The sequence below is a fragment of the Phoca vitulina genome, unplaced genomic scaffold (assembly GCF_004348235.1).
Source record: "Phoca vitulina isolate PV1807 unplaced genomic scaffold, GSC_HSeal_1.0 scaffold52, whole genome shotgun sequence".
NCBI lineage: Eukaryota > Metazoa > Chordata > Mammalia > Carnivora > Phocidae > Phoca > Phoca vitulina.
Genome location: NW_022589755.1, coordinates 9,738,869 through 9,766,232, shown reverse-complemented (window position 1 = coordinate 9,766,232; position 27,364 = coordinate 9,738,869). Strand labels below are relative to the sequence as shown.

General features: G+C 51.7%; 1 protein-coding gene across 1 annotated transcript; it reads left to right on the top strand.

The window, feature by feature from the left end:
- The first annotated feature begins 266 nt into the window (after positions 1-266).
- RELB (RELB proto-oncogene, NF-kB subunit) lies at positions 267-27,277 on the top strand. The gene is given in 13 exon segments (XM_032388957.1): positions 267-271; positions 369-586; positions 1,567-1,614; positions 5,364-5,372; positions 6,883-7,229; positions 15,541-15,698; positions 17,325-17,416; positions 17,579-17,710; positions 19,264-19,368; positions 23,156-23,371; positions 24,118-24,186; positions 24,295-24,372; positions 26,463-27,277. Coding segments are annotated over 13 exon segments (1,869 nt in total). The 3' UTR covers positions 26,855-27,277.
- Positions 27,278-27,364: the final 87 nt, after the last annotated feature.

Genomic DNA, 27,364 nt, shown 5'->3' with positions numbered 1-27,364 from the left:
CTGCTCCCGAAGCTTCCCTCACAGCCAGAGAAACAGCAGGGTCAGCTCCCGCTGGCAGACCTGGGGGACGGGCCTCAGTTTCCCGACTTGCCCCATGGGTAGGACGTGAGTGGCCCTAAGCAAGCCTCAGTCGTCTCCGCCAGAGCAAAGGGCAGCGCCGCTGGTCCAGCCCCTCCCGTGCGCCCGGCCTCCTCTTCCCGGCCGGCCCCGCCCCCGCGACCACGTGACGCGTGGGGGTTTTCCCGTTCCCCTAGCGTGACGTCACGATGGGGTGCGGGCCAATGGGCGCGCAGGCCGGCGGCGCCGGGGAATTCCGCCGCCCCGCCCCCGCCCGCCGCCCGCCCGGCCCGGCCCGGCGCCCCCCGCAGCCCCGGGCGCCGCGCGTCCAGCCCGGCCTGCGGCCCCAGCCCCTGCGCCGCTCGTCCGACCCGCGATCGTCCTCCGGACCGTGCCTCCTGGTCGCCCGGCCTGCCCGCGTGTGTGTTTTGATCTGGGCCGGCCTCCCGGCCGTCGGTCCCCACTGGTCGGGCCATGCCGAGTCGCCGCGTCGCCAGACCGTCCGCTGCGCCGGAGCTGGGGGCCTTGGGTAAGCGGGACCCGGGTTCAGGAGAGGAGTCTGGGGCGGGACTGGAGATGCGGGGGTTCTGGGGGCCCCGGAGTAGTCTGGGGGTTCCTACAGGAGTCTAGGGGCTTTGGGGGGCGAGGCTGAGGGTTCCAGGGACACTGTATTAGAGGGAAGGAAGGAGGCAGAAGATAGTGACGGGGTCCAGCCCAAGGTAAGAGGGAGGCGTCCCACTACAGAGTGAGAAGGGGGCGGGGCCTGACCCTGAGGCAAAGGAGGGGGCGGGGCCCGACTCCGAGAGGGAGGGGCGGGGCCTGACTCAGAGAAGGCGGGGCGGGAGCCGCTCCTGAGGAGTGGGGGCTTGGCCAGGCTCGGGGAGGGCGAGGCGAGGGAGGGGCCAGACTCAGAGTGGACGAAAAGGAGCGTTCTGGCTCACCGAAGGGGGCGGGGCCTGACTCTGAGAGCGAGAAGGGGGCGGAGCCTAACTCTAAGAAGGAAGCAAGGTCCTACTCGGAGTAAGGGGGAGGGGCCTGACTCTGGCAGGGAAAAGGAGGAGGGCCTGTTCCGAAAAAAGAAGGGCGGGGCCTGACTCGGAGAAGAAAGGGGGGGGGTGGGGCTTGCTTCAGGAGAGAAGTGGCAGGGTCTGAGAGGGAGAAGGGGACGGGGTGACACTGAAAAAGTGAAGGGGTAGGGTTGACCCTGAGAGAAAGGACGGGGTGGGGGCTTTCCTAACTGAGGTTGAGAAGGGCTCCTCCAGACCCGACCTTAAGGAAGAGAAGGCGCCGGCGGCCTGAGTGTGGTGCAGGGTGGGGAGAATGACAGAAACTAGGGATCCGGTCCAAAAGTTAGAGAAGGAAGCAAGGCCAGACCCTGCGGGCGTTAAGGGTGAGGGGGCCTGATCCGAAGGGGCGGGGCCAGGAGAGGAACGGGGTGGAGCCTGGGAGACTCTGCGGTCCTCCCGCTGCATCTCCATCACCTCCTGAGACATGCCTCCCTCCCTGCAGGGTCCGCGGACCTCTCCTCGCTCTCGCTCGCCGTTTCCAGGACCACGGGTGAGCAGCCCTCCACAGTTCCGGCCCACCCGCGCGCTCAGGACGGGGGAGGGGGGAATCCTGTGGAGGCGGCTTTGGGCACGCCTCTGTCTGGGGTTTCGCCCGGGTCCACCTCAGCTTTCCTCTGACCGCCTGTGTTCGTCCCCGCCCGTTGAGATGGGGGCCGCAGGTGCCCCTACCTCCCGGATGGTTAGGAGCTAGACAGGTAAAACTAACCACCTATTCACCCTCTAAGAGGAGTCCTCTTTAGAGATTTGCCATGGTAGTGCAGAGGGTAGTAATGACATGCTGGTGCCCTCCTCGCTCTGTGAATGCCTGCAAATCACTTCTCTCTGGGCCTCAGTTTTCCTCATCTGTAAGATGGACATAATATCAGTGCCTTCCTTTGCCGGGGGATTGAGAGGATTCAATGAGCTGATACAGGCAGACTTTCAAAGCGGTGTCTGGCACACAGTAAGTGTTAACTGTTGCTAGCTCGTTTTGTTATTATTATTACTATTATTATTATCAGACAGCCCGTAACAGTGGTTCTTAAACTTTTGTGTGCATCAGAGTCACCCAGGGAGCTTGTTAAAACAGATTGTTGGACCCTACCTCTAGAGTTTCTGCTTCAGTAGGCCTAGGATCGGCCCTGAGAGTTTGTGCTTCTAGCAAGTTCCCAAAAGATGCTGAGAACCACTAGTCGGGAAGGTCCCTGAGCCAGTGCCGTCCAAAGTTCAGTGCTGCCCAAGAAAATGCAGAATCATGGCTAAATGACAACATCCTCTCTCTTATAAATCTGCTGGGATTCCGAGGGCAGGGACTGAGTCCTGCTACCATGAAGACTCAGCCCCTGGTGGGCTGGGGCTGGGCCTCGGTCTGGAGGTAGAATCTTGGGATGGCCCCCAGCAGTGCTGGCCCAGCTGTGGAGGAGGCCCTGCCAGTTCTCTAACAGGTCTGAGAGTGGGGACAATAGGGAAAGGTGGGGCATGGCACTGGGGACAGGTACTGCCCACGCACTGGTTCTGGGCAGGAACAAGGCTGAGGTTTTTTCTGGCCCAAGATCTCTGGTTTCAATTGAGAATAATGTGTGATGTCATCTCTTCAATAAATATTTATTGAGCGCCTGTTCTGTACCTCATCCTGTGCTGGGCAGCGCTGGGGACTCGGCGGTGACCGAGACAGCCCTGACCCTGCCCTCCTGGCTTCCCTACCTGGATGCGGCGGCAGGCACGTAGGCAATAAATTAAATGTGGGATTATCAAATGTGATAAAGGCTCTGAAGAAGTCTTGGGGTCAGTGAAATCTAACAGCAGGGTTAGGATGGGAGAACTAAATGCTGTGACAGAGTGGGAGGGAAAAATCTCCCTCATTCTGACAGGCTAGACACGTGCTGGATATGGGGCAGACATGTCCCCTACTCTGAGGTGCTCACAGTCTACAGGAGGAGACAGATAAGACTCCCTTAACACAAAGTCATACCAAATCCTAACCAGTGCCACGAAAATGATAAAACAAAGGTATGTAATGGTGAGTGACTGGAGCTATCTTAGGGGCCAGGGGGCTATCTTAGATAAAGTGGTCAGGGAAGATCTATCTAGTAGGTGACATTTGAGCAGGGACCTGAAGGAGGAGGAAGGGGAGGAGGCCATGCAAAGAACTAGAGAAAGAGCAGTCTGGCAGAGAACAGGCTGTGCTAAGGCCCTGAGGCAGGAAAGACATAACTGGTTTTCTGCTCACGCACGGCCCGTCCTGGCTGTCCCTGGATGGTGGCACGTCTGTGTGGGAGGTTGGGGTGAGATGGAGTGTTATTTGAGTTGAGCCCTAAATAAGGAGAAATTCCCAATGTTTACTGGCTGAAAGAGGATTTTTTTTCCCCCCAAAGATTTATTTATTTATTTGAGAGAGCGAGCGAGCGAGCGAGCAGGGGGAGGGGCAGAGAGAGAGGGAGAGGGAGAAAGAATCCTCTAGCAGACTGTTCGCAGAGCAGTGAGCCTGACGCAGTCTGGATCCCAGGCCCCCGGGGATCATGACCTGAGCGGATATCAAGAGTCCCATGCTCACCCGACTGAGCCACCCAGGCGCCCCCAAAAGGGGATTTTTAGATAATAAGGCTATTAGCTAAGCTTTATGGAGGGGCCAGGGCGGGCAGACACGGCGCTAAGCAATTTACCTGTGTGATTCCGAATCCTCATGTTCACACCTTGAGATGGGAGCTCAGGCCTGATTTTGTAGAGACTCAGAGAGGTGGAGAGACTTGCCCGAGGCTACACAGTCAGTGAGTGACAGGTAGGATTCCAACCAGCATCTGTGTGACTCTACACTCCATGCTTTGAAAGCAGGTCTGCCACCCTCTTCATTTTATAGACAGGGGGCCTGAATTCCAGAGAGGGAAAGCGGGTTGGTTACCCAAGTCCATAAAATTATGTCTCCCAGCACTTTATCCACTGGCAGCCAGCATTTACGCAACACCCACTACTGTGGCAGTTCTGAGTGCTTCCCACGTATTAGCTCATTTAATTTTCACAGCAGCCCAATGAGACGTTATTACTGTGTCCATTTTACAGCTGGAGAAACCAAGGCACAAAGGAGTGAAGTGAGGGGCTCACGTCCTCCAGTTATCAAGTTGCAGAGCCAGGATTTGAATTGAGGCACTCCAAAGCTCAAGCCACTGCTGCCTGGGCCTCAGTTTCCCCCTACAGCCTGGGAGCTCCTCAAGGGCCCAAAGTCTAACTCCTCTTCAGGTCCCCAGGTCATCCAGCACAGATGCCTAAGAGGGTTTTTCCAAGTTGAAGTGACCGGAGGTTGGCCCTGCCAGGGACCTACAGCCTGTCCCTTCTTCTGTCCCAGCCTCAGTGCCCCAGCTACCAAGTGGGGGTACCTGCCCTTACCCTGCTGAATTCAGAGATCACATGAGATAAGGGGAGCTTTCCGAGGAGCAAAGGTCTGGCTGCCAGGAGCCACTCCCCGAGAGTGGAGGAGGAGGACAGGTCTGGGAGCGGGGCAGACTGGCGTTGATCCATCTGTGGCCAGCGGCTGGGGCAGGCAACCCTGGGAGGGACATCTGGCCCTGGCTGGCCCTGCCTAGCTGTGTGACCCCAGGCTTGCCTGCTCGCTCTGGCCTCCCCCTCGTCCTGTCTATGGAATGACGGGAGGTTTGTTTAGATTTTTCCATGGCCCCTTTCAGGACTGAGCTTTCCTGAGGAGGTGATGAGGGACTTTCCCAGCATTGCTGTTACTGTCCCCTCCGGGAGCAAATCTCGGATGGTGGGTGGGCACTGCGGAGGGACTGGGCCGGGATGCAGAGTGGGTGATTGCCTGGAGGTGAAGGATCAGCCTCCTTGGATCTTCAGATACTAGCCAGTGACCCCAGTGGGGTTCTATGGTGGGCTTTAGGGAGCGAACACCCCCACATCTCATTTAGAATCTTGGATGTTTAATTTTTTCCTGGTCATAAGACCCTTGGCTTCCTTGGATCCTCAACGATGCTTTATAATTCCTGGCCTCAATGTTTTTTAGAAGGCACTTGAGGGTACCCTGACCCTGGGGCCCCAATATTGGGAGCTGAAGGGAGGGTAGCCCAAGAAAGTGAGATAGGGGCTGGGGTTTGGAACCCCAGGGAGCCAGAGCCCAGTTTCCCAGGATGGAGGAAGGGAGAAAGGGGGAGGGTTCCAGGTGGGGATGGGGTTGGGGAATCTGTCTTAAAAGATGCAAGTCTTGACCACTTTCTGGACCTCACCTTTCTCTTTCTCTTTCTCTTCCTTCCACAGATGAATTGGGTAAGTATCACAGGGCAGGTCTGGGGTGGGGGGTTGGCGAGACGTCCAAGTGCTCACAGTGCGGGATCTGGGCCTTCTTTGGTGTTGGGTAGGACTGTTGGGGGATTTTAATGTTCCTGTTCCCAAAGTACCAGCGGTACGTGATACTTAGAAAAGACTCCCCACGTCAACTGCCTTTAGTGTTGCTATTACTGTGAGCATCAGTTAATTCTTTCAGTGAACTGTATCGAGCACCCACCATGTGCCAGGCACTGTTCTAGGCACCGGGGATTCAGCCACGAACCAAACAAGGTCCCCACCCTCCTGGAGCTGACACTCTGATGGGGGAGACAGTAGGAAAAGGAATAAATGAACAAGATCATGTCAGATTGGGCTAAGGGCTGTGAAGAAAATAACAGGAAGAAGAGCAGATGGCCTGGGAAGACACACACTAGATGGGCCTTTCAGAAGAGGTGGCATTTGAGCTGAGACCAGAAGGACACGGAGCCAGCATGGGTTGAATGGGGGGAAGCATGGAATAGGCAGATGGGGAGTTGCACAACACCCCAAAGAGGGCCAGGCTTGCTGGGAGCAAGCAACAGAAAAGAGACTGGAGTGGGGCGAGATGGGGGGGAGGGGGTGGGAGGAGGCCGAAGGCCCGGGACAGCAGGGGGCCATGGCCCACACCAGGCTCTGTGGCAGGGGTCAGGGGTGTGGGTTTTTGTTTGTTTGTTTTTCTGAGATGAATAGAATTTGCGGAAGGTGTTGTATGGGGAGGATGTTGACTTTGACTCTTAAGGGAGATGGGAGCTATGGGAGGTCTCTGAGCAGAGCGAGGTCAGGGTCTGACATAAGCTACCTCTGGCTATGTGTGAGGGACAGACTTGGAGGAGGCCAGATGGGGAACAGGAGCAGTGGTTCAGAGGGGAGACAGTGAGTGTGGACCAGGATGGAGGCAGGGGTGTGGGGAGAAGCGGTGGGAGTGTAAACATATATTCGAGGTAAGAGGCAGAAGAAGTTCAAGGATGGGGAACAGATGTGGGATCATGAGATGGGCAGGCTTCCAGCTTGGGCACTTGGTGGATGGTGGTGCTGCTTTCTGAGGTGGGAACTGCTGGGGCAGAGCAGCTATTATTCTTGTTATTAATAAACGGGGGCAAAGAGGAGGCAGGGACACCTGCTACCTGGCCCTACCTTTATCCAGGTGAGAGCGGATGGAGACATGAATTCAGGTGCTGTTAGGAAGGGGAGTGGACACGAGGCTGCAGGAGAAGGAGAACCCAGGCCGGCCCCCGTTTCTGGCCTCAAGAACCGGGGAACTGTTTTGCAAGGAGGGTAGAGGCTTTTTTGGGGTTGGGAGCCGAGCCCCCCCACCCCCCCCCCACCCCGCCCGCACTCGGCCCACAAGGAAGATGTCTTGAAGAAATGAATGGATGGGGGAAAGGCGGGGCGGCACAGGTCTCGGGCGGGGGGTCATCAGGCCTTTGCTTCTATCATCAGCGTCACCCCCTGTTTTTTGCTTCTCCCGCAGAGATCATCGACGAGTACATCAAGGAGAACGGCTTCGGCCTGGAGGGGGCGCAGCCGGGCCCGGGCGAGGGGCTGCCGCGCCTGGTGCCTCGCGGGGCGGCCTCCCTGAGCACCGTCACCCTGGGCCCCGCGGCGCCCCCGCCCCCGGCCACGCCGCCGCCCTGGGGCTGCCCCCTGGGGCGGCTCGTGCCCCCGGCCCCGGACCTCGGGCCGCGGCCGCACCTGGTCATCACCGAGCAGCCCAAGCAGCGCGGCATGCGCTTCCGTTACGAGTGCGAGGGCCGCTCGGCCGGCAGCATCCTCGGGGAGAGCAGCACCGAGGCCAGCAAGACGCTGCCCGCCATCGAGGTGAGGCCCGGGCCCGGCGGTCTCGCGCCTCCCCGCCCCCGAGATTCGCGCGCTGGTATTCCTCGTGTAGTTCATGGCGGTTATTATTACTGCCGTTGCTATTGTTGGAGCGGACAATACTCTCACCTGGCCCCGGATTCCAAAGGACATTCCAGGAAAGGCCTCCTTCCGGGCACTTGGCAGTATCGATCGAAATCATCACTGCCGGGAAAGGCGAGGTAGCTAGCCTCCTGGCCCACAAGGGAGGCCCTAGTAATTGGAGTGGCCCTGTTTGAATCCCTATTCTGCCATTTACTAGCTGTGCAACCTTGGGCTGGTTATTCGGTCCCTCTGTGCCTCAGTTTCCTTCTCTACAAAATGGGATAATAATAATAACAACAACAACTAACCACCAGGGGTTGTCGGGAGGCGTGAATGAGTTAAGGACACCTGCCAAGGGCCTCCAACATGTTCTGTGCTCAGGAGAGATGAACTGGTGTTAGGACTATTGCCATCCTGACTCATAGGCCTGGCCATTCTGCTTCTAGGAAATTGACGATGTAGGTAAGCCAGCCTCTGGGTGGAAAACAGGGATGTGCCAGATTATCCCCTGCAGCCTTGTTGTGTAAAGAGTTGGAAACTGCAGAGGTAATCAGCGGGGCACTGGTGGGATAATCCGTGAACATCTATCTACACATTGGAATCCTATGCAGCCAAGCATCTGTGTGTGTGTGTGTGCGCGCGGATAAATATAAACACATACGGTTCACACAGAAAGATTTTATTTTATTTTATTTTATTTTTTTTAAAGATTTATTTATTTGAGAGAGCGAGAATGAGAGAGAGAGAGAGTACATGAGAGGGGGGAGGGTCAGAGGGAGAAGCAGGCTCCTCGCTGAGCAGGGAGCCCGATGTGGGACTCCATCCCGGGACTCCGGGATCATGACCTGAGCCGAAGGCAGTCGCTTAACCAACTGAGCCACCCAGGCGCCCCACACAGAAAGATTTTAAAATGAAGCTGTCCCCTAGGTACTGATGTGGAACCATCTCCAAGATATATTAATAAACCAAAAAAAAATTTTTTTGAGGCGCAGAACCCTCCATAGGGGATTATACTACCTTTGGTGTTAAAAAGGGGGGAAAATAAGATTCTCTATTTGTATTTGCTGGTATGTGCCTACAGAAACTCTGGAAGGAAAAAAAAATAAAAGTCAGGACTTTTTTTTGGTGGGGGGAGTGCTGAATGAATAAGGTGCAGGTAAGGTTTTTCACTACATGCATCTCTTTTTTGCTTTACGGTTTTGAATCATATGGCTCAAAACTTTCCAAAATGTAAATTAATTTAATTAATACGTATTAACTTAACAGAATTTAAATTAAACTGAACAAAAGTCCACCACTCCTGCCCTCAGGCCCCAGGTTCCCCCCCAGAGGTGACCATTTTTTTTTTTTGAAAGATTTTATTTATTTGTTTGACAGAGAGAGAGAGAGAGAGAGAGAGAGGGAACACAAGCAGGGGGAGGGGGAGAGGGAGAAGCAGACTCCCCACCGAGCAGGGAGCCCAATGCGGGACTTGATCCCAAGACCCCGGGATCATGACTTGAGCCAAAGGCAGACGCTTAACCGACTGAGCCACCCAGGAGCCCCGGTGACCATTTAAAAAAAAAAAAAAAAAGATTTATTTATTTATTTATTTGAGAGAGAGAGAGAGAGAGCGCGCGCACACATGCGCACATGCCTGCCAGGGAAGGAAGAGCAGAGGGAGAGAGAGAGAGAGAAATTCAAGCAGACTCCACACTGAGCACTAGCCCAAAGTGGGGATCGATCCCACGACCCTGAGATCATGACCTGAGCTGAAACCGAGAGTCAGAGGCTCAACCAACTGCATCACCCAGGCGCCCCCAGAGGTGACTATTCTTGTCAATATCTCACGTATCCTTCTGGGAGGAGTTTATGATTATATAAGAACATATGTACATACATATGTACAGCCCCGCCTTTGTACATAGAGAGGAGTATAATCTATATACTATTCTGCACAGTGGTCTTTTTTGCTTAAGAATGTATCTTGAAGGGGCACCTGGCTGCCTCAGTCTGGAGAGCATGTGACTCCTGATCTCAGAGTTGTGAGTTCGAACCCCACGTTGGGTGTAGAGATGACTTAAAAATAAAAAAAAAAATCTGGGGCGCCTGGGTGGCTCAGTCGGGTAAGCGTCTGCCTTCAGCCCAGGTCATGATCCAAGATCCCAGGTCCCGCATCTGGCTCCGTGCTCAGCAGGGAGCCTGCTTCTCCCTCTGCCTACCACTCCCCGTGCTTGTGTGCGCTCTCTCTCTCTGACAAATAAATAAATAAAATCTTCTAAAAATAAATAAATAATAAAAAAATCTTAAAAAGAATGTATGTTGGAGCTCAGCTAAAATCAGCCTATCTAAAGCTGTCCCATTCTCTACCATTGAACCATTGCATGGGTGGGTGCTAATTCACTGTTCAGGTCCTCTCTTGGTGGGTATTTAGGTTGTTTCCCGTCACCGCTTCTGAGCAAAGCTGTAGAGAACGACTCAGTTCATCTAGTATTTCCTTCACGTCATGCAAATAACTTCTGGAGTTGGAATTGCTGGTCAAAGGTAATTTGATAGATATTGCCAAATTGCCCTCTGTGAGCGTTGTACCCATGACTGTTTCTCCTAGCTGGTGTCTGAGAGGCCTGGTTCCTTGCGCCTCCCCGATACAGAGCCTTTGTGTGCTTCTGGATCTTTGCCCAAGTTTTATTGAGTCTGAATTGGGTACTGATCATTCCACTAGCCCCGGGTTCTGGCCCAAGCTGCTCCCTGGCCATTGGCTCCCAGTGTCCTCTAAATTTCCCCCGACAAGGCAGATGGAGGGGCCCTATTGAGTTATATATCCGCTCTACTCCCCTGCTCAGAACCCTCTCTTGGCTCCCTAGTGCCCTCAGGAGGAAGCCCAAGCTCCTCCCTGTGCCTCTAAGGCTCTCTCTGACTCCTGCTGCCAGTTCCCAGCCAGCCCCTCCTCAGTCGCCACCCTCCAGCCACTAGGCCTTTCCCCATGCTGTTCCTCCTGCCTGCAGTGCTCTCCTCCTGAAGCCTGGTCACCTGGTACTCATCCGTGAGGCCTCAGCCCACCTCCGGGAAGCCTTCCTTGACCACCCTCCCCAGGTCCAAACTCCTTCATATGAGGTCTCCTGCTTCCCTCCTCCTCTCCCTCGATGGGATTTGTCCTCATAGGTTTACTAACAGAGCAACCCCGTCCTTCCCCCACCCTGCAGGAAGCAGTCAACATAGTGGTTACAAATATGCCTTTCAGAGTCAGAAAGACGTGGGCTTTAGTCTTACCAGCTGTATGAATTGAGGCGAGTCCAGTGCTTCTGCTGGCCTCGGTTTCCTCATCTGTAAAATGGGGTTGGAGTTCCCAGCTCCCACAGGATGCTATGAGGAAACCAGGAAGGTGGACCAGCACCAGAGGAGAGGCTCCCTCTTTACTCAGCGAGGTCGTTGTTACTTGATTTGGCTCCAGATATTGTGGCCAAAAGCAGCACGCAGGGCAGAACATTCTGGTTAAAAGAATGGTTTACTTTGAAATGTATATTCCATCACCGGATTTTCAGGAATGGGGCAAGGGTGATGCATTGAGGGGCATTTTCATAGCCCCTTATTTATCTTTAAGGATTTTGTTTATTTTTCCAATTGATGGGATTTTTAAAAAATATTTTATTTATTTATCTGAGACAGAGAGAGAGAGGGTGAGCGAGAGTGAGAGAGAGGTGGGGAGGGGCAGAGGGAGAGAGAGAAGCAGACTCCCCGCTGAGCAGGGAGCCCAAAGTGGGGCTCAATCCCAGGACCCTGGGATCATGACCTGAGCCAAAGGCAGATGCCCAACCACTGAGCCACCCAGGCGCCCCTGACGGGTTTTTTTTTCAACTTTGTATCCCATCTTTTTCTTTTTAAAAATTTAAAATCTACATGCAATAGACAAGAATAGTGCAGTAAACATGCCTGTTGCCTTATTTGCTTCATATCTTTCTCTCCCTTTATGTAGACATTTATAGAGGGAGATTTGAAAGTCAGTTGGAGATAGGATGACACTTTGCCCAGAATGTTTCGGGGTGTGTCCCTCAAGAACAACGATGTTTACCTACAATGTAGGAGCTATATAATCATAATACCATCACCACACTCTAGAAACTTAATATTCCTCCAAGGATATTATCTGATATTAAATCCATATGCTCATTAACCCCCAAATATTCTTTTTCTTTAAAGATTTTATTTTTCAGTAATCTCTACACCCAGCGTGGGGCTTGAGCTCATGACCCCAAGATCGAGAGTCGCAGGCCCCACCGACTGAGCCAGCCAGGCCCTCCCCTCTCCCCCAAATACGCTTGAGAGCTGTTGTTCTTGTTGTTCACTTGTTTAATATTCGGTCCAGGATCACCTGCTGCGTTTAGCTGGCAGGTCTTGCCATGGTCTGAATGTTTGTGTCCCCCTAAAATATATCCATTGCAATCCTAGCCTCCAGTGTGATGGCATTAGAAGGGAGGGCCCTTGGGGAATGCTGAGGTTATGAGGGCTGAGCTCTCATGACTGGGATGGATGATTTTATAAAAGGGACTCCAGAGAGCTTGTGGGCCCCTTCCATCAGGAAGGGGGACTTCCCTGGAGCCCGACAACACAGGCACCCTCGTCTCAACTTCCAACCTCCAGCTTCCAACCTCCAGCTGTGAGAGAGAGATTGCAGTTATTTGCATGCCATCCAAGGTCATGGTATTTTAGCGTAGCAGCCCGCACGGACGAAGACAGATGTCTTTAGTGTCTTCTGACCTGAGTTCGTTTCTCCATCTGACTTCGTGTTTGGGGATGTGGACATTTGCAGAGGACAGGATCGATGTTTTGTCGAATGTCCCGCGTTCCGTGTTTGTTGGCTGTTTCCGGATCAGATCAGGTTGTGTGTTTCGGCGGGAACCCCCCAGTGGTGATGCTGTGGGCTTCTCGGGGTCTCACACCAGGAGACATGGGGCCGCAGTCTGTCCCACCGTCAGTGATGCGGAGTCAGATCCCGTGGTTAAGGCGGTGTATTAGTCTCTCCAGCTGCCGTAACGAACTACCACGGCCTGGGTGCCTCGGACAACAGAAATGTATTGTCTTAGCACTCTGGAGGCCGCAAGGCCAAGATCAAGGTGTCAGCAGATTTGGTTTCCTCCGAAGTCTCTCTCGTTGCCTTGCAGACGGCCTCCCTGTCACCGTGTCCTTACTTGCCTGGTGTCTCTTTGTGTGTCCAAATGACCTCTTCTTATAAGGACACCGGACAGATTGGATAGAGCCCATCCCAATGGCCTCATGAACTCAATCACCTCTTTAAAGACTCTGTCTCCAAATACAGCCACATTCTGAGGTCCTGAGGTTTAGGGCTTCAACATATGAATTGCAGGGGGATGCAATTTAGCCCATAAGAGCGAGTGCCCAGCGGGGCTCTTCGTTGTAAGGGGACAGCTTTTCTTTGTAATGAGTAACTTACCTGTGGGGTGATACTTTGAGGCTGAGTTTTCCCCAACAGGTTACTTCTACATCTTTCCAGGCAGTTTTTCTGGCTCGGTGTCGGTTTTGATTTCAGAGAGTTAGAACTATAAATATCCAATAATAGGGGATGACCTCATCTGGACGTGGATTCAGGATTTTTATTCCTATCTTTCAGAGTGACAAACTGAGGCTCAGAGAGGGGAAGTTACTTGCTCAGGGGCACCCAGCAAGTTTACTGTAGTAATTACTAAGCACTCCTCTGTGCCCGGTACTTAATAATACGCATTCTACCCATAAAGATGGAATAGAGAGGTTTATCATGCAGATGGCCAGTGATAGAGCCTGGTACCAGGTCTGGCTTATCCCAAGGCCTCCTGTGACATCTTAAAGATGAGAAGATTTCAGCCTTGCAGTTCTCATGAATCCTGAGACTGTTGACTCTGAGCTTTTCTGAATCTCCTAATATTGCAGTGGGGAGCTGGTTAAATGAATAGCTTTAACCCCATCTGACTCAGTGGTATTTATAGACAATAGTATGTCCCTCTACTCATAATCATCCCCCAAATCCATAATGCCCTAATATGAAGGAGAAATAAAAGGAAAACAATACAGCATAATAAGCACCTTTATTTCAATGTGTAAATGCTCAGGCACAGCCCCAGGGGATCATGATGAAGGTGGCAGTTGCTTGGACCTCATGAATGCAGGGGCCCATAGACAGCCTGACCCAGCCGGGTGGATTTAGTGAATTAAATGCTGTATGGCCAGGGTTGCGGTTGGTAATGGGATCTTCCAAAGCGGCAAACAACCCTCAGTCTAAACAAAATCCAGTCTTCCCTCAATTAACGTGGTGGTCACAGTCCTTGAAAATTCAGTGATTTTTTAAATTATGGGAAAAAGAGGGGCATCTGGGTGGCTCAGTCGGTTAAGTGTCTGCCTTTGGCTCAGGTCATGATCTCAGGGTCCTGGGATGGAGGCTTCCTGCTCAGCGAGGAGCCTGCTTCTCCCTCTGCCTGCCGCTCCCCCTGCTTGTGCTCTCTCTCTCTCTCTCTGACAAATAAATAAATAAAATCTTGAAGAAAATGGAATCTGGAATCTGGAATAATGGGATGTTTCATACTTTTTATTTTTATTTTTTTAAGATTTTAATTTATTTATTTGAGAGAGGAGAGAGAGAATGAGTGGGGTGGGGGAATGGGGGGCGGAGAGGGGGAGAAGCAGGCTCCCAGCTGAGCAGGGAGCCAGATGCCAGGCTGGATCCGAGGACCCTGGGATCGTGACCTGAGCCGAAGGCAGACGCTTAACCGACTGAGCCACCCGGGTGCCCTTATTTTTGTTTTTTTTTTTTAAGATTTATTTATTTATTTGAGAGAGAGAGGGAGAGAGGGACAGAGAAACTTTAGCAGACTTGGAGCTGAGCGGGGAGCAGGAGATGGGGCTTGATCCCATGACCCTGAGATCCTGACCTGAGGTGAAACCGAGAGTCGGATGCTTAACTGGCTGCACCACCCCGGCGCCCCATCTCATACTCTTTAAATGCAGGCTCCAAATTTTCCCCAAATTTGAACAAAAATTTTCGTCTTTTTTTGTAGTTTTAAAAAAAGTTTTATTGAGGTATAATTTATATATACAAAATTGCACAAATTTAATGCATACATTTTGATGAGTTTGGATGAAACATTTTTTTAATTACAGAAAAAAGGGAAGAATAGTACAGTGAGCACCTGTGCACCCTTAACTTGTATTTGCCAGTTGACATTTTGCCACATTTGTTGTATCTGCCACGCTCCTCCATACAAACTCATGGGCATGCGCGCACACGGACAAATGCACACATTGTTTTTGCTAAACTATTTGCACCGTGCGTTGTAGATATCATATTACTTCACCGCTAGATATTTCAGTGGGCACCTCCTTCAAATGAGCTCCCGTGTGGTGACAATATTATTAGCATCCCTAGGAAAATTAAAGATATCCCATGGTATCACCCAAAGTGTCAAATTTCCCAGTTGTCCCAGAGTATACTTTATAGTTGTTTCTTCCTCCTCAATCCAGGATCCGATTACGGATCCTATGTTGTATTTGGTTGTCATGTCGCTCTGACCTCTCCCGCCTCCCCCCAACTATTTTTAAATCAAGTTGCAATTGATCAAATCTACATGTACAGCCCTATACATTTTTACATATGTATACACTGTGTAATTACCAGCCAGGTCCAAATATATTATTTGTTTGATTTTCACTGAAATATGTTGCCCATCTTTTTACCGTCTTTCACGACACTGATTTTTTTCACCTGACGACCCGCGATTTGGGCTCGTTTGAGGAATCACGGTGAGATTCGGGTGACATACTCCAGAGGGTTGTCAAAGAAGAGATGTCGTGCCTTCCCAGTGCACCCTGTCAGACTGCCCAGGTCATTTTGACTCTGTATTGGTGATGCTGACCTTGATCACCTGATTTAGGTGGCGTCCAGTGGATTTTCCACTGTGAAGGTGCTTTCCTCCACTGGTCATTAGTAAATTCTCTGTGCGTGGTCCTTGGAGACCCTGTGTGCATCCAAGTTTTTAAAACTCATAGTGGCCAAAGAAAGCATATCTGTGGGGCAGCTATCCTGTTATGAGGCCCCCAGGCCACCAGCCAGAAGCCTTTGGTTTAGGATCTCAGAGGGGTCTTAAGCAAACCCCCTTCCATCATCCTGGGGGAGAAGGTTGGGGAGCTATCAAAGGAGGCCCCAGGGAGTTTGGATGGGTGCAGGTGTCTGCCAGGGGACCCCCAAAATGCACCTGTCTCCCTGCAGCTCCGGGATTGTGGAGGGCTTCGGGAGGTGGAGGTGACCGCCTGCCTGGTGTGGAAGGACTGGCCTCACCGAGTCCACCCCCACAGCCTCGTGGGGAAAGACTGCACCGACGGCGTCTGCAGGGTGAGGCTTCGGCCTCATGTCAGCCCCCGGCACAGGTACTCGACCCCCTGACCCCCAACCCTTCACCCCAGGTCACAGAGATGTGGAGGGGCTGAAGATCACCCAGGGAGACCTTAGGGCAAGGGGCCACTTGGCCAGATTTTCCCCACTGCATTTCCTAGACGGGGAGACCAAGGCCAGGCCTGGGGGCGGGGGGTGGGGTGGTGGAGGGGTGTGCCTGGGCCTGGCCCCCAGCTGCACACACCTTCACACACGGTTGTATTCATCCCCATTTTGTCGAGGTGGAAACTGAGACTTGGAAGAGTAAAGGAGCACAGACAGCCGATGGCAGAGCAGGGATTTGACTCCAGACCTGACTTAACTGCAAGATCATTCTTTCTTTCGCTTGATAATTTATACGTTTTTATTTTTTTTTTTTATTTTTTTTTTTTTAAACTTTTTTTTTTTTTTTTTTTAAAGATTTTATTTATTTATTTGAGAGAGAGAGAATGAGAGACAGAGAGCATGAGAGGGAAGAGGGCACAAGGAGAAGCAGACCCCCTGCTGAGCAGGGAGCCCGATGTGGGACTCGATCCCGGGACTCCAGGATCATGACCCGAGCCGAAGGCAGTTGCTTAACCAACTGAGCCACCCAGGCGCCCCAATTTATACGTTTTTAATAAACAAAAAAATAAAAGGTTCAGAAAGACCGTACAGTGAAAAATAAATTTCCTTCCACCTTTGGTCGTGCAGCTGTCAGTGGCCCGCCCTTCCTGGAGGCAATTAAAAATATGCTATGCATGTATATTTTTTCTCCCCTTACAAATGGTAGCAGACATTTGTACCTCGTTGTTAAGTTCCAGTACATCTTGGAGATCATTCCTGTAAGCATTTAGAGCTGCCTTATCCTTTTTCTTGGCTGCATAGTATTCCAATGTACAGCTGTACACCATTAATTGAACAAGCCCCCCTAGTAATGGGCCCTTAGGATGGTTCCAAGCTCCTGTGGTCCTGTTACTAAATGCATGGCTTTATGTATATATCATCTCTTCTCTATCCTAGAGATGAACTCGCTGGCTCTGACTTCAGTGATTTACTCTCTGTAAACTTTCAGTGACTTATAAATTTAGCCAAGGTGTAAGGTCCGTGAGAGCAGGGATTTTGTCTCTTTTGTTCCCCGCTGTGTCCCCCCTGTGTCCCCCCACATGCTGCCTGGCACACAGTAGGCGCTCAGGAAATATTTGTGGAATGAATGAATGCCGCCATATTGTCCTCCCGTATGTAATTGCTGATTACATTTACAGTCCCGCCCACCGTGGGTGAGAGTGCTTGATTCTTCACAACTTCACCGGTAGAGAGCGTCACCAAACGTTTTGATCCTTGCTGTGTTGATGAGCTTTTTAAAAATTGGGATCGCATTGATGTTTAATTTGCAGTTTTCTTATTATAAAGGAGGTGGGCTAGTGTTTTCATGTGGTAAAGATGAGGGGCATTCCCAGGTGCTCTCGGAGAGTCCCCAACACTCCTGAGAGGTTGAAACACCAGGCCGCTCCTAATGCTGGGGCCCCTGAGACTGTGAGCCCCAAGGCAGCATCTTTGCTGGAGTCCTCCTGTGGGTTAGGGCTAGATCTGCCTCTTCATGAGTACTTCCCTTCACCCATTCCTCCCCACTCCCCATTCAGCTTCAACAATCTGGGCATCCAGTGTGTGAGGAAGAAGGAGATCGAGGCCGCCATTGAGCGGAAGATTCAGCTGGGCATCGACCCTTACAATGGTGAGTCCCAGAAACTAGCCTGACTGTCGTGTCCTCCTGAACCCCTCGTGCCCTCGGCCACCCCGTCCCCTCCCCTTCTCCCTTCTCCGGTATCCACTATCTCCCCAGCCCTCTCTGCCATCTCCATCCCCCACCCTCAGCCTTCCCATATCTCTCCTACAGCCGGCTCCCTGAAGAACCATCAAGAGGTGGACATGAATGTCGTGAGGATTTGCTTCCAGGCTTCGTATAGGGACCAGCAGGGACAGATGCGCCGGATGGACCCTGTGCTCTCTGAGCCTGTCTATGACAAGAGTGAGTCTAAGGTGCTGGGCATATTAGGATTGTTGCTGGCCACAGGTCCTGGAAAGACCCACGTACGATGGCATGGACGAACAGGGAGTTATTTTTATTTGTCTCATTATTAAGTCTGTTCGTGTTGATTCAGCTGCTCAGCAATATCAGGGCAGTGGTTCAGCTCTGTGAGTCCCTTGGTTGTGAGCTGGTTGCCACAGCTTCAGATATCACGTCTGTGTTCAAGGCATGAGGGGCAGTGTCACGCTATATGGTGTGCAGGCTCTACACTGCCCAATTCCCGTGGTCAGCATTTATTAGGTAGCCTATGGAAACGAGGCCTCCTTGTATTGCAGAGTGCACAACCTGTACCACTATACTAGGCAATTCTAGGGAAGACGCAGCCTGAGCAGTAATACTTTTCTCTTTTATACAGAACATAATATATTCCCCAGAATCCCCCCGGTAGACTTCTGCTTATGCCTCATTGGCAAGAACTTGGTCTCATGGCAGCCCCTAGTTGCAAGGGAGTCTGGAAGAGCAAGTATTTAGTTAGGGTTTCCATCATCTACAGAGGGAGATGGGCATGGAAGAAGAGATTGGGAATGGCTGTTAGGTTTTAGCAGCCACAAGCCTCAAAATGGGGAGGGAAATTAATCCAGTCACGGCTTTTATGTATGCAAGTGATAGAATTCCAATTCAAATGGGTTGAAGGAGAAAAAAAGAAGAAGAATTTGTTTGTTCCATTAACTAAAAAGGTCCAGAGGTAGTAAAGTGCTTCAGGTCTGGCTGTATCCAGGTGCTCGGCGATGTCATTAGGGATCCGTCTCTTTCCATCTCTCAGCTATCCTTTCTTCAAGTTAGAGTCATTTTTGGCACAGCCCTACCATGGTGGGAGCAAAATGACTGTATGCAGCTCTAGGCTTATATCCTACCAGCTTGGAACCTCTCCCCGGATGCCCAAAGACAGCTTCTCTTACCCAGTATTTTTGGTTGGAGTCTCAGGGCTCTCATTGGCCTGGTTTTGGGCAATGTGCTCCTCTCTGACCAATCAGCTATGGCCAGAGGGAGGCAATGCTCTAATTGGCCAGGTTTGGGGCACGTGATCACTGCTGAGCTAGGGAGTGGGTTCCGCCCTACCCGAGCCCCAGGACTGAAATGGGGCTGGGGGCTGTTTCCTAGAAGGGAAATGGAGGGGCTCTTAACAGAAGAAGAGCCAGGACTGTTAGACAGGCAAAACCACAGGTCTCCACTACGCATTTCAGGCCATTAATCCTCGTCTAAGAAGGGTCTTGATCCCTGACCCTGCCAACTCTCGTCTGAGGGCTGATGGTCTCCCTTTGGCGGGACACTCACTGGACCTCAGCATGGAGGACTCGCGACTGTCCATTGACCCCTCTGAGCATCTTCTTTTTCTCCCCGGACCACGGGTCCCGGGGAGGATCGGACGCCCCGGCTTCCCCATTTCCCATCTCTGCCTGGCGCGGCGTGGGCACCCACGGGGTACCTGCCGAGGGTTTGATGACTGAATTCTCGTCTTTTCTTACATACCACTTCCTCCTGCGCTTGCACAGAGTCCACAAACACGTCAGAGCTGCGGATTTGCCGGATCAACAAGGAGAGCGGGCCGTGCACGGGGGGCGAGGAGCTCTATCTGCTGTGCGACAAGGTGCAGAAAGGTGAGGGACCTGGGACAGCGTGTGGGCGGAGTGGCATCGGGTGGCTTGCGGTGCGCGCAGGAGTCAGGGAGCCCGGGAGGGTGGGAGCATGAGACAGAGCTGGTTAACACGGGCAACGCAGTGGAAGGATCCAGAACTCTGGTTTTGGAGTCAGACTGCAACGGCCCATGGGTTCATTCACTCACGGAGCTCCTCACTCACTGGTTCATGTACAAAGATGGAGAGCCCTGTGTGATGGCCGTGCTGGGTGCCAGGCAGGGCTCCCCACCACGAGCTGGGGGGGGGGGGGGAGGAACTCTGACATTAAAATCCGCAATTACATAAATAAATGCTTTATGGTGGCTTGATAAGGAGATGAAGAAAACAGAGAATGGGAGAAGTATCTCCTCCACTTCATTCATGTCTGTTTAAATGTCCCTTCTTCAAATAGGGTTTTAAAAAAACAAGTGTGGGCACCTGGGTGGCTCAGTCGGTTAAGCCTCTGACTCTTGATCTCAGCTCAGGTCTTGATCTCAGGGTAGTGAGTTCAAGCCCCGCGTTAGGCTCCATGCCCAGCTTGGAGCCTACTTAAAACAACACCACCACCATAAAACCAACAACAGGTGCACCCTGCATTGCCTGGCTGGCGAGAGCTTTCTCTCTGACTATATATATCTTTTCTGTATCCTTTGCATTTTTTATCCTGTGACTCTGTTGTAAATAACATCACCACCAAGGGTATTAAAGAGCTAACATGTATCTTGCTCTTACTATGTGCCAAGCTCTGTTATAAGCACTTTCTACACTTCACTTATTAGATCATCTGATTGCCTAACAGTTCTATTAGGTAGATCCAACTATTACTTCCCTTTTACAGATAAGGAAACTAATGCACAGAAAGGTTAAGTAACTTGCACAAGGTCACACACCTAGGCAGGAAGAGACAGAATTTGAATGGTCTGTGCTCATAATCATTCTTCTGGAAAAATAAGAAAGAAAGACGGTTGAAAATAACTTCAGGAAGATGGAGGGACGCCTGGGTGGCTCAGTCGTTGAGCTTCTGCCTTCGGCTCAGGTCATGATCCCAGCGTCCTGGGATCGAGCCCCACATCGGGCTCCCTGGTCAGCGGGAAGCCTGCTTCTTCCTCTCCCACTCCCTCTGCTTGTGTTCCCTCTCTCACTGTGTCTCTCTCTGTCAAATAAATAAATAAAATCTTTAAAAAAAAAAAAAAAACTTCAGGAAGATGGAGAAAAAGTATATTTGGAGAAAGGGGATAGGGAGGAATGGCTGGAGGGGTTGTGGGCACAATTTTACTCAGTGGGGCCAGGGAAGACCACCGTCAGGGGATGCCACTGGAACCATGAGGCATCCATGTGAGTCTCTAGGGAAGAGTAATTCAGCAAAGGGAACAGCAAGTGCAAAGGCCCTGGGGTGGTAGCAGGTTTCACTGTTGGAGGAACAGCAAGGCCAATGGGGCAGGAGGGGAGCAGAGTGGGAGAACCTGTCACAGCCTCAGGGATCCCTTCCAATCCTTTCTCGTGCTCTGTGATTATACAGTTAATGTCTGTCCCCCCGCTGGGTTGTATAAGGCAGGGCTGTCATGGTGAGCAGTTGTTTCCCCCAAACTACCCAGTCCAGGGTCAAGCACCCATGAAGTTCTCAGGAAAAAATATTTATTTTTTTTTACTTGTTCATTTTTTGGGGGCCACAAGTTTCACTCTTTAAAATGTTTTTTTAAAAAACCATTATAGGGGCGCCTGGGTGGCTCAGTTAAGTGTCTGCCTTCGGCTCAGGTCATGATCCCAGGGTCCTGGGATCGAGCCCCGCATCAGGCTCCCTGCTCAGCGGGAAGCCTGCTTCTCCCTCTCCCACTCCCCCTGCTTGTGTTCCCTCTCTCGCTGTGTCTCTCTCTGTCAAATAAATAAAATCTTAAAAAAAAAAAAAATTAAATTAAAAAAATAAAAAATAAAAAATAAAAAACCATTATAAAGTGTACAATTCAGTGGCACTTAGTACACTCACAACGTTGTGGCACCACAACTACCTAGTTCCAGAACATTTTCATCACCCCAGAAAGAAACCTCATACCCCATTATGCTATATAAGCACTCACTCCGTTTTCTTCCTTCCTCTAACCCCTGGCAACCACTAATCTGTTTCTGTCTGTGGATTTGCCTCTCCTGGACATTTCGTATAAATGGCATCCTACACAATGTGGCCTTGCGTGGCTGGCTTCTTTCACTTAGCTTAATGTTTTCAGGAATCATCCACGTGATAGTACGTATCAGTGCTTCCTTCCTTCTTATGGCGGGATGATACTCCATTGTATGGATATCTCATTTGTTTATCCATTCGTAAATTGGTGGACATTTGGGTGGTTTCCAACTTTTGGCTCTCATAAAGTATTGCTACGAGCATTCGGACGTTTGCGTATAAGTTTTTGTTTGAACACCTGTCGTCAGTTCTTTCGGATATATGCCCGGGAGTGGGAGGTTCTTATAAAATTTTGAGTGAATGAGCACATGGAGATTGAGTGGTTCCTCTGCGCTGGGTCCTTGTGTTAGGCAGTGTTCCGACATAGTGATGACAGAAACAGGCCCGGGCTCTCCTCTTGCAGGGCTCCCTTCAGGGGGGTAGGGAAAGAAACACAAATTACAAGTGTGAATTCTGCTGAGAGGGAAGAAGACCAAATGCTAAAACTGGACGGAAGCACCAAAACAACAGGAAGACCAGATATGGGCTGGCCATCTTGGAAGGCTTCCCAGAGGAGGTGATATTTGAGCCAAGATCTGAGGAATGCCAAAAAGATGGTTAGGGTCCTGGGAGTTGGGGCCAGAGCAGGGAAACTGTTCCGCGTGTGTGCGAATAACTAGAGGCAGATGTGAGTCTTGTTCTGTCGTTTGTTCACTGTCCAGCCTCGGGCTGGTGACTTCACCACCCTGAGCCTCTGTTTCCTTATCCCTAAAATGAGTTGGTGTTAAGATGAGACAGGATCTCACTTATCTAAGAACTACACTACAAAGAGTTAGCATAGACTGAGAATTTCTGAGCGCCAGGCATGAAGCTAGTACTTTGCGTTCTAAAATAAAATAAATAAAATCTTAAAAAATATTTACTTTTTTAAAGATTTTATTTATTTATTTGACAGAGAGAGAGAGCACAAGCAGGGGGAGTGGCAGGCAGAGGCAGAGGGAGAAGCAGGCTCCCCGCAGAGCAGGGAGCCCGAGGTGGGACTCGATTCCGGGACCCCAGGACCACGACCCGACTGAAGGCAGTCGCCCAACCAGCTGAGTCACCCGGCGCCCATTTATTTTAGAGAGAGAGAGAGAGAGAGCACGTGCGTGCATGCTTGAGTTGGGAAGGGGCAGAGGGAGAGGGAGAAAATCTCAAGCAGACTCCCCGCTGAGCATGGAGCCCAAGGGTGGGGGGGCTCGATCTCATGACCCTCAGACGCTTAACCAGCTGAGCCACCCAGGTGCCCCTCTTAGTTTTATTCTTAAGAATATCAATATCGGGGGACCTGGCTATTTCAGTTGGTAGAAAGTGCAAGTCTTGATCTTGGGGTTGTGAGTTCAAGCCCCATGTTGGGCATGGAGCTCACTTAAATCAAATGTGTTTAAACTTAAAAAAAAAAAAAAAAAAAATATATATATATATATATATATATATATATATATATATATGTATGTATGTATGTATGTATTTTTTAAAAGAGAATATCAATACTGATTTGGGGGGAGGCTGAATGAGTTGGGGGCCCGGTGGGCCAGTGTCCTGGCTCAGCTGATGTCCCCACTTTCCCGCCAGAGGATATATCGGTGGTGTTTAGCAGGGCCTCCTGGGAAGGCCGGGCTGACTTCTCCCAGGCCGATGTGCACCGCCAGATTGCTATTGTGTTCAAGACACCGCCCTATGAGGACCTGGAAATCGTTGAGCCTGTGACCGTGAACGTCTTCCTGCAGCGGCTTACGGATGGGGTCTGCAGTGAGCCTCTGCCCTTCACGTACCTGCCTCGGGACCATGGTAACCACGGCAATCCAGGGTGACCCGCTGCCCAGAGACCAGGTCTTTGGCCTAGAGGGGCTGAGAGGCAGGAGTAAAACGCAGGCTCATAACTGCACAGACTGAGGTTCAGTTCCTGGCTCCACCTCTTACTGGTTGTGTGACTTTGGCCTCTCTCTGAACCTCAGTCTCCTCCTGTGTAAAGTGGAAGTAATAGTACCTATCTGATGGCATCTGGGGAGTATTTGATTATTTCTCCCCTCAGCATGCCTGCTCATGCCTGGCCCTGTACTGGGTGGTGCTGGGGACATAGCAGTGACCCATGATAGCCCCAGCCCTGCCCTCATAAGTCTCACAGTCCTTTAGTGTGGATGGAATTGCTCAGGGGACTCAGATTGCTCAGAGGGGGCATCTGACCCAGGCTTGGAGATGAGGGAGGGCTTCCTGGAGGAGGGGGATGGCTGAGCTGAGAATGTGGGGATGATTAAGCAGTTCTCCAGGGGAATTGGGAAATAGTGTTTTAAGCAGCTGGAGTAGCAAGTGCAAAGGTCCTGAGGCAGGATTGTGCCTGCAGTGTCCCAGGAAAAACAAAGAGGCCAATGTGGCTAGAAGTGGATTTGGGTTTCATTCTGATTAAGATATGGACATCTATTGGCATTAGTTGGCCAAGAACTAGAACAGCTCAATGACTTCCTAAGTGGTCTCTATAATTAATTCTTAATTATTATTATTGATGGATAATGTTGCCCCTGGTATCTCCTGAACAGACAGCTATGGCGTGGACAAGAAGCGGAAACGGGGGATGCCTGACGTCCTCGGGGAGCTGAACAGCTCTGGTGTGTCCCCTCTGCCCCTTTCCACACTCATCTCCGGATTCCTGGGAGGGGATGGCTAAGCCCTAGGCTGGGGAGGGTCCAGGGTTCCTCATCTCTGCCTTCCCTCAGACCCCCATGGCATCGAGAGCAAACGGCGGAGGAAAAAGCCAGCCTTCCTGGATCACTTCCTGCCCAACCCCAGCTCAGGTGAGTCGTGGCTCAGGTGGGTCTGAGGGTGAGCTGCAGCCCTGCTTCTGGCGTCTTCAGGCTCCGCCCCCCCGCAAAGCTCCCCTAAGGCCAGGAACTCACATCTTAGGCAGCAGCATGAAGTAGAAAGAACAGTTCTGGACACAGTCTGGAGGCTCCAATCTCTGCTGGGCCATTCTCGGGCTGTGTGATCCTCACCAAGTTGCTCCATCTCTCAGAGCCTCAGGGTCTCCTCTGAAAAGTTTCACTGTATACCTCCCTCATTGACCTTTTAGATTTTAATGAATTTATTTTTACAGATACTATATAACCGGTGGGCACATAAGTGCAGTTTGTATGTTTACTCATTGAATTTAAATCGCATCACTCCTCCCCCCCCCGCCCCATCGTTTTACTGGTGAAGAAACCAAGGCCCAGAAAGGTGAAGTCTCTTAGCTGAGGTCACCGAGTCTACGGTGGAGCTGGGAGCTGTTCCTGGGCACGTGTACAGATGAGTGATGAAACACTATGTAGAATGGGTAGCAGGGAGTAGATGGTAGATAAACGGGAAGGGTTGTCAGAGCCAGCCAAGTTTAATTCAGAGCCTGTCTCTAGCCCAGCCACCCTCTGGCCTGTTCTCCCCACACCTTTATCTCAACTCACACGCCAGCCTCCACTTCCCATGGACTGCAGCCCTATCTGGCTGCCATCAGAAGCCTCCCCACCTGCTGACCACTAGCTCTAAGAACGCTGCCCCCCAATACCCCAGCTACCGCAGGGTCCCAGCTCCCATCCGACCCGCCAACAGCCAACCACTCAGAGTCTGCTGAGCCTGGACCACTCCAGCCAGTCCCACCCTGGAGGTTTCAAGTATCACCTGTTGCTCCCCCTACCCACTGCACCTGGTAACCAATGCCCAGAGCTCCACCTATAGCAACCACCAATCCTAGCCCGCTTTACCAGCCTTCAATCCTCAATTTCCAGAGCCTCTCCTCATTAGCCCCCTGCCATTCATCTACCTCCTCCATCACCCCAATTTCTCAGTGCCTAAAGGCCCCCCGCCCCTCTCATCCTTGGGGCAAAGCTGCTCTGGCATGACAGTATAATGGTTAGGGGCATGGCCTCTGGAATCAGACCGAGTTTGGATTCTGAAGCCTGAATTTAGCCATCGTATGACCTCTTTGGGATCTCATTTGTCAGATGAAAACCTTACCTCTTAGGGTCCTTTTTAGAATTTAGTGAGGTCATATGACACAGTTAGTTAGCATAGTGGCTGGTACAGAGTTAGTGCTCAGATCTTAGGAACTTGCCAGACAAGAATGCCACCTGCATTTGTGATGATCATGTTTAGCTGCTTTCATAGTAAAACCCAAGTTAACAGGGGCTTCAACAGGCTAGAACTTTATTTCTCCTCTCAGATAAACATAGGTGAATAGTCCTGGGATGGTTTGGAGGTTGTATGATCATCAGAGACTCAAGCATGCTCTTGCCATTTTCAACTCATAGTTTCCATCTCATGGTCCAAGATGGCTGCCAAAGCTCCAGCCATCATGCCCACCTTCCTCCAGCCAGGAGAACTTAGTCACATGACCACATTTAGCTGTAAGGGAGGCTGGAAAATAGAGTCCCAGCAGCCCTGGGTCTCTTTCTGAGATAAGCATAATACGCCTTTGCTGCTGAGATTTGTCTTGTCTCAGAGAGAGACTCTCCTAATGACACATAATTTTACCTTCCAGCGTGGGGACTGGTGACTGCTCATTTGGGTCTCCCGTGTGTGGGGATTTCACTTTTTGGGGGGCCTCTATAATTCGGGGGAGAGGGGACTTTAGAGCCTCTTCAACATCCTTATTTTTTGGAAAAACTCCCCAGCCCTGCAGGAGCATGGTTTGAACCCTGGTGCTACAACTCTCCAGCTATGTGTGACTGAATTATTTTGCCTCAGTTTGCTTATTAAACTAGAATGGTGATAGTCCCTACCTCGGGGTTCTCCTTGGGATTAAAGGAGGCCACAGTGATGATGCATTTAGTACTATCAGGGCACTGGAGTTAGAGCGTGGCCAGAAGTCGCCGCTAAACCCACTCTACTTCCTTCTGCCTTTTCATCCCTGCAGGCCCGTTCCTCCCGCAGTCAGCCCTGCTGCCGGACACAGACTTCTTCCCTGGCACCGTGACCCTACCCGGCTTGGAGCCCCCCGGTGGGCCGGACCTCCTGGACGACGGCTTTGCCTACGATGACGCTGCGGCCCCCACACTTTTCACCATGCTGGACATGCTGCCCCCCGCGCCGCCACTCGCCAGCGCTGTCGTCACGGGCAACGGGGCTGCCGGGCCGGCTGTTGGAGAGCCTTCCGGCCCTGAGCCAATGACGCTGGACTCATACCAGGCCCCAGGCCCCGGGGACGGGGGCACTGCCAGCCTTGTGGGTAGCAACATGTTCCCCAACCAGTACCGCGAGGTGGGCTTTGGGGGAGGCCTCCTGTCCCCAGGGCCGGAGGCCACGTAGCCCCGAGGCGCTGGAGGAGAGGCGCTGGGTGGGGAGGAAGGGAGGTGGAAGGAGCCGTGCAAAGCCAACCAGGATGTCCAGCACCTCCATCCCCTTGGGCCACCCTTGGTCAGTCTTCCGACCTCCTCATCCTTCTGATTGGGACATCTTCAGCGCTGGTGAGAAGCTCCGTAGCACCGGTTTCCCCTGAGCCCATTTTACAAATGAGAAAACCGAGTCCGGAGAGGAAAAGGGGCTTGGCTCCCATGCACCAGCTTGTAAAGCTGCCTCAGCCCCCACGGGTGGGGGCACCTTCTCCAGGCGGATTCTGGAGTGTACATATGGGAGAAAGGTGCAGATCCTCAGCTCTCCTCCCCCGAGCTTGAAGGTGGGGGGTAAAGGTTGTTTGTTCTGAGTCTTCCCAATAAAGATGAGTTTTTGAACCTTTGGAGTCCGGTCTCTTCTCCGCTGGGGAAACGCCCCAGGGCCCGCAAGCCGGAACCCTCCGGGATCGCCTCGGCTCCGCCTCTC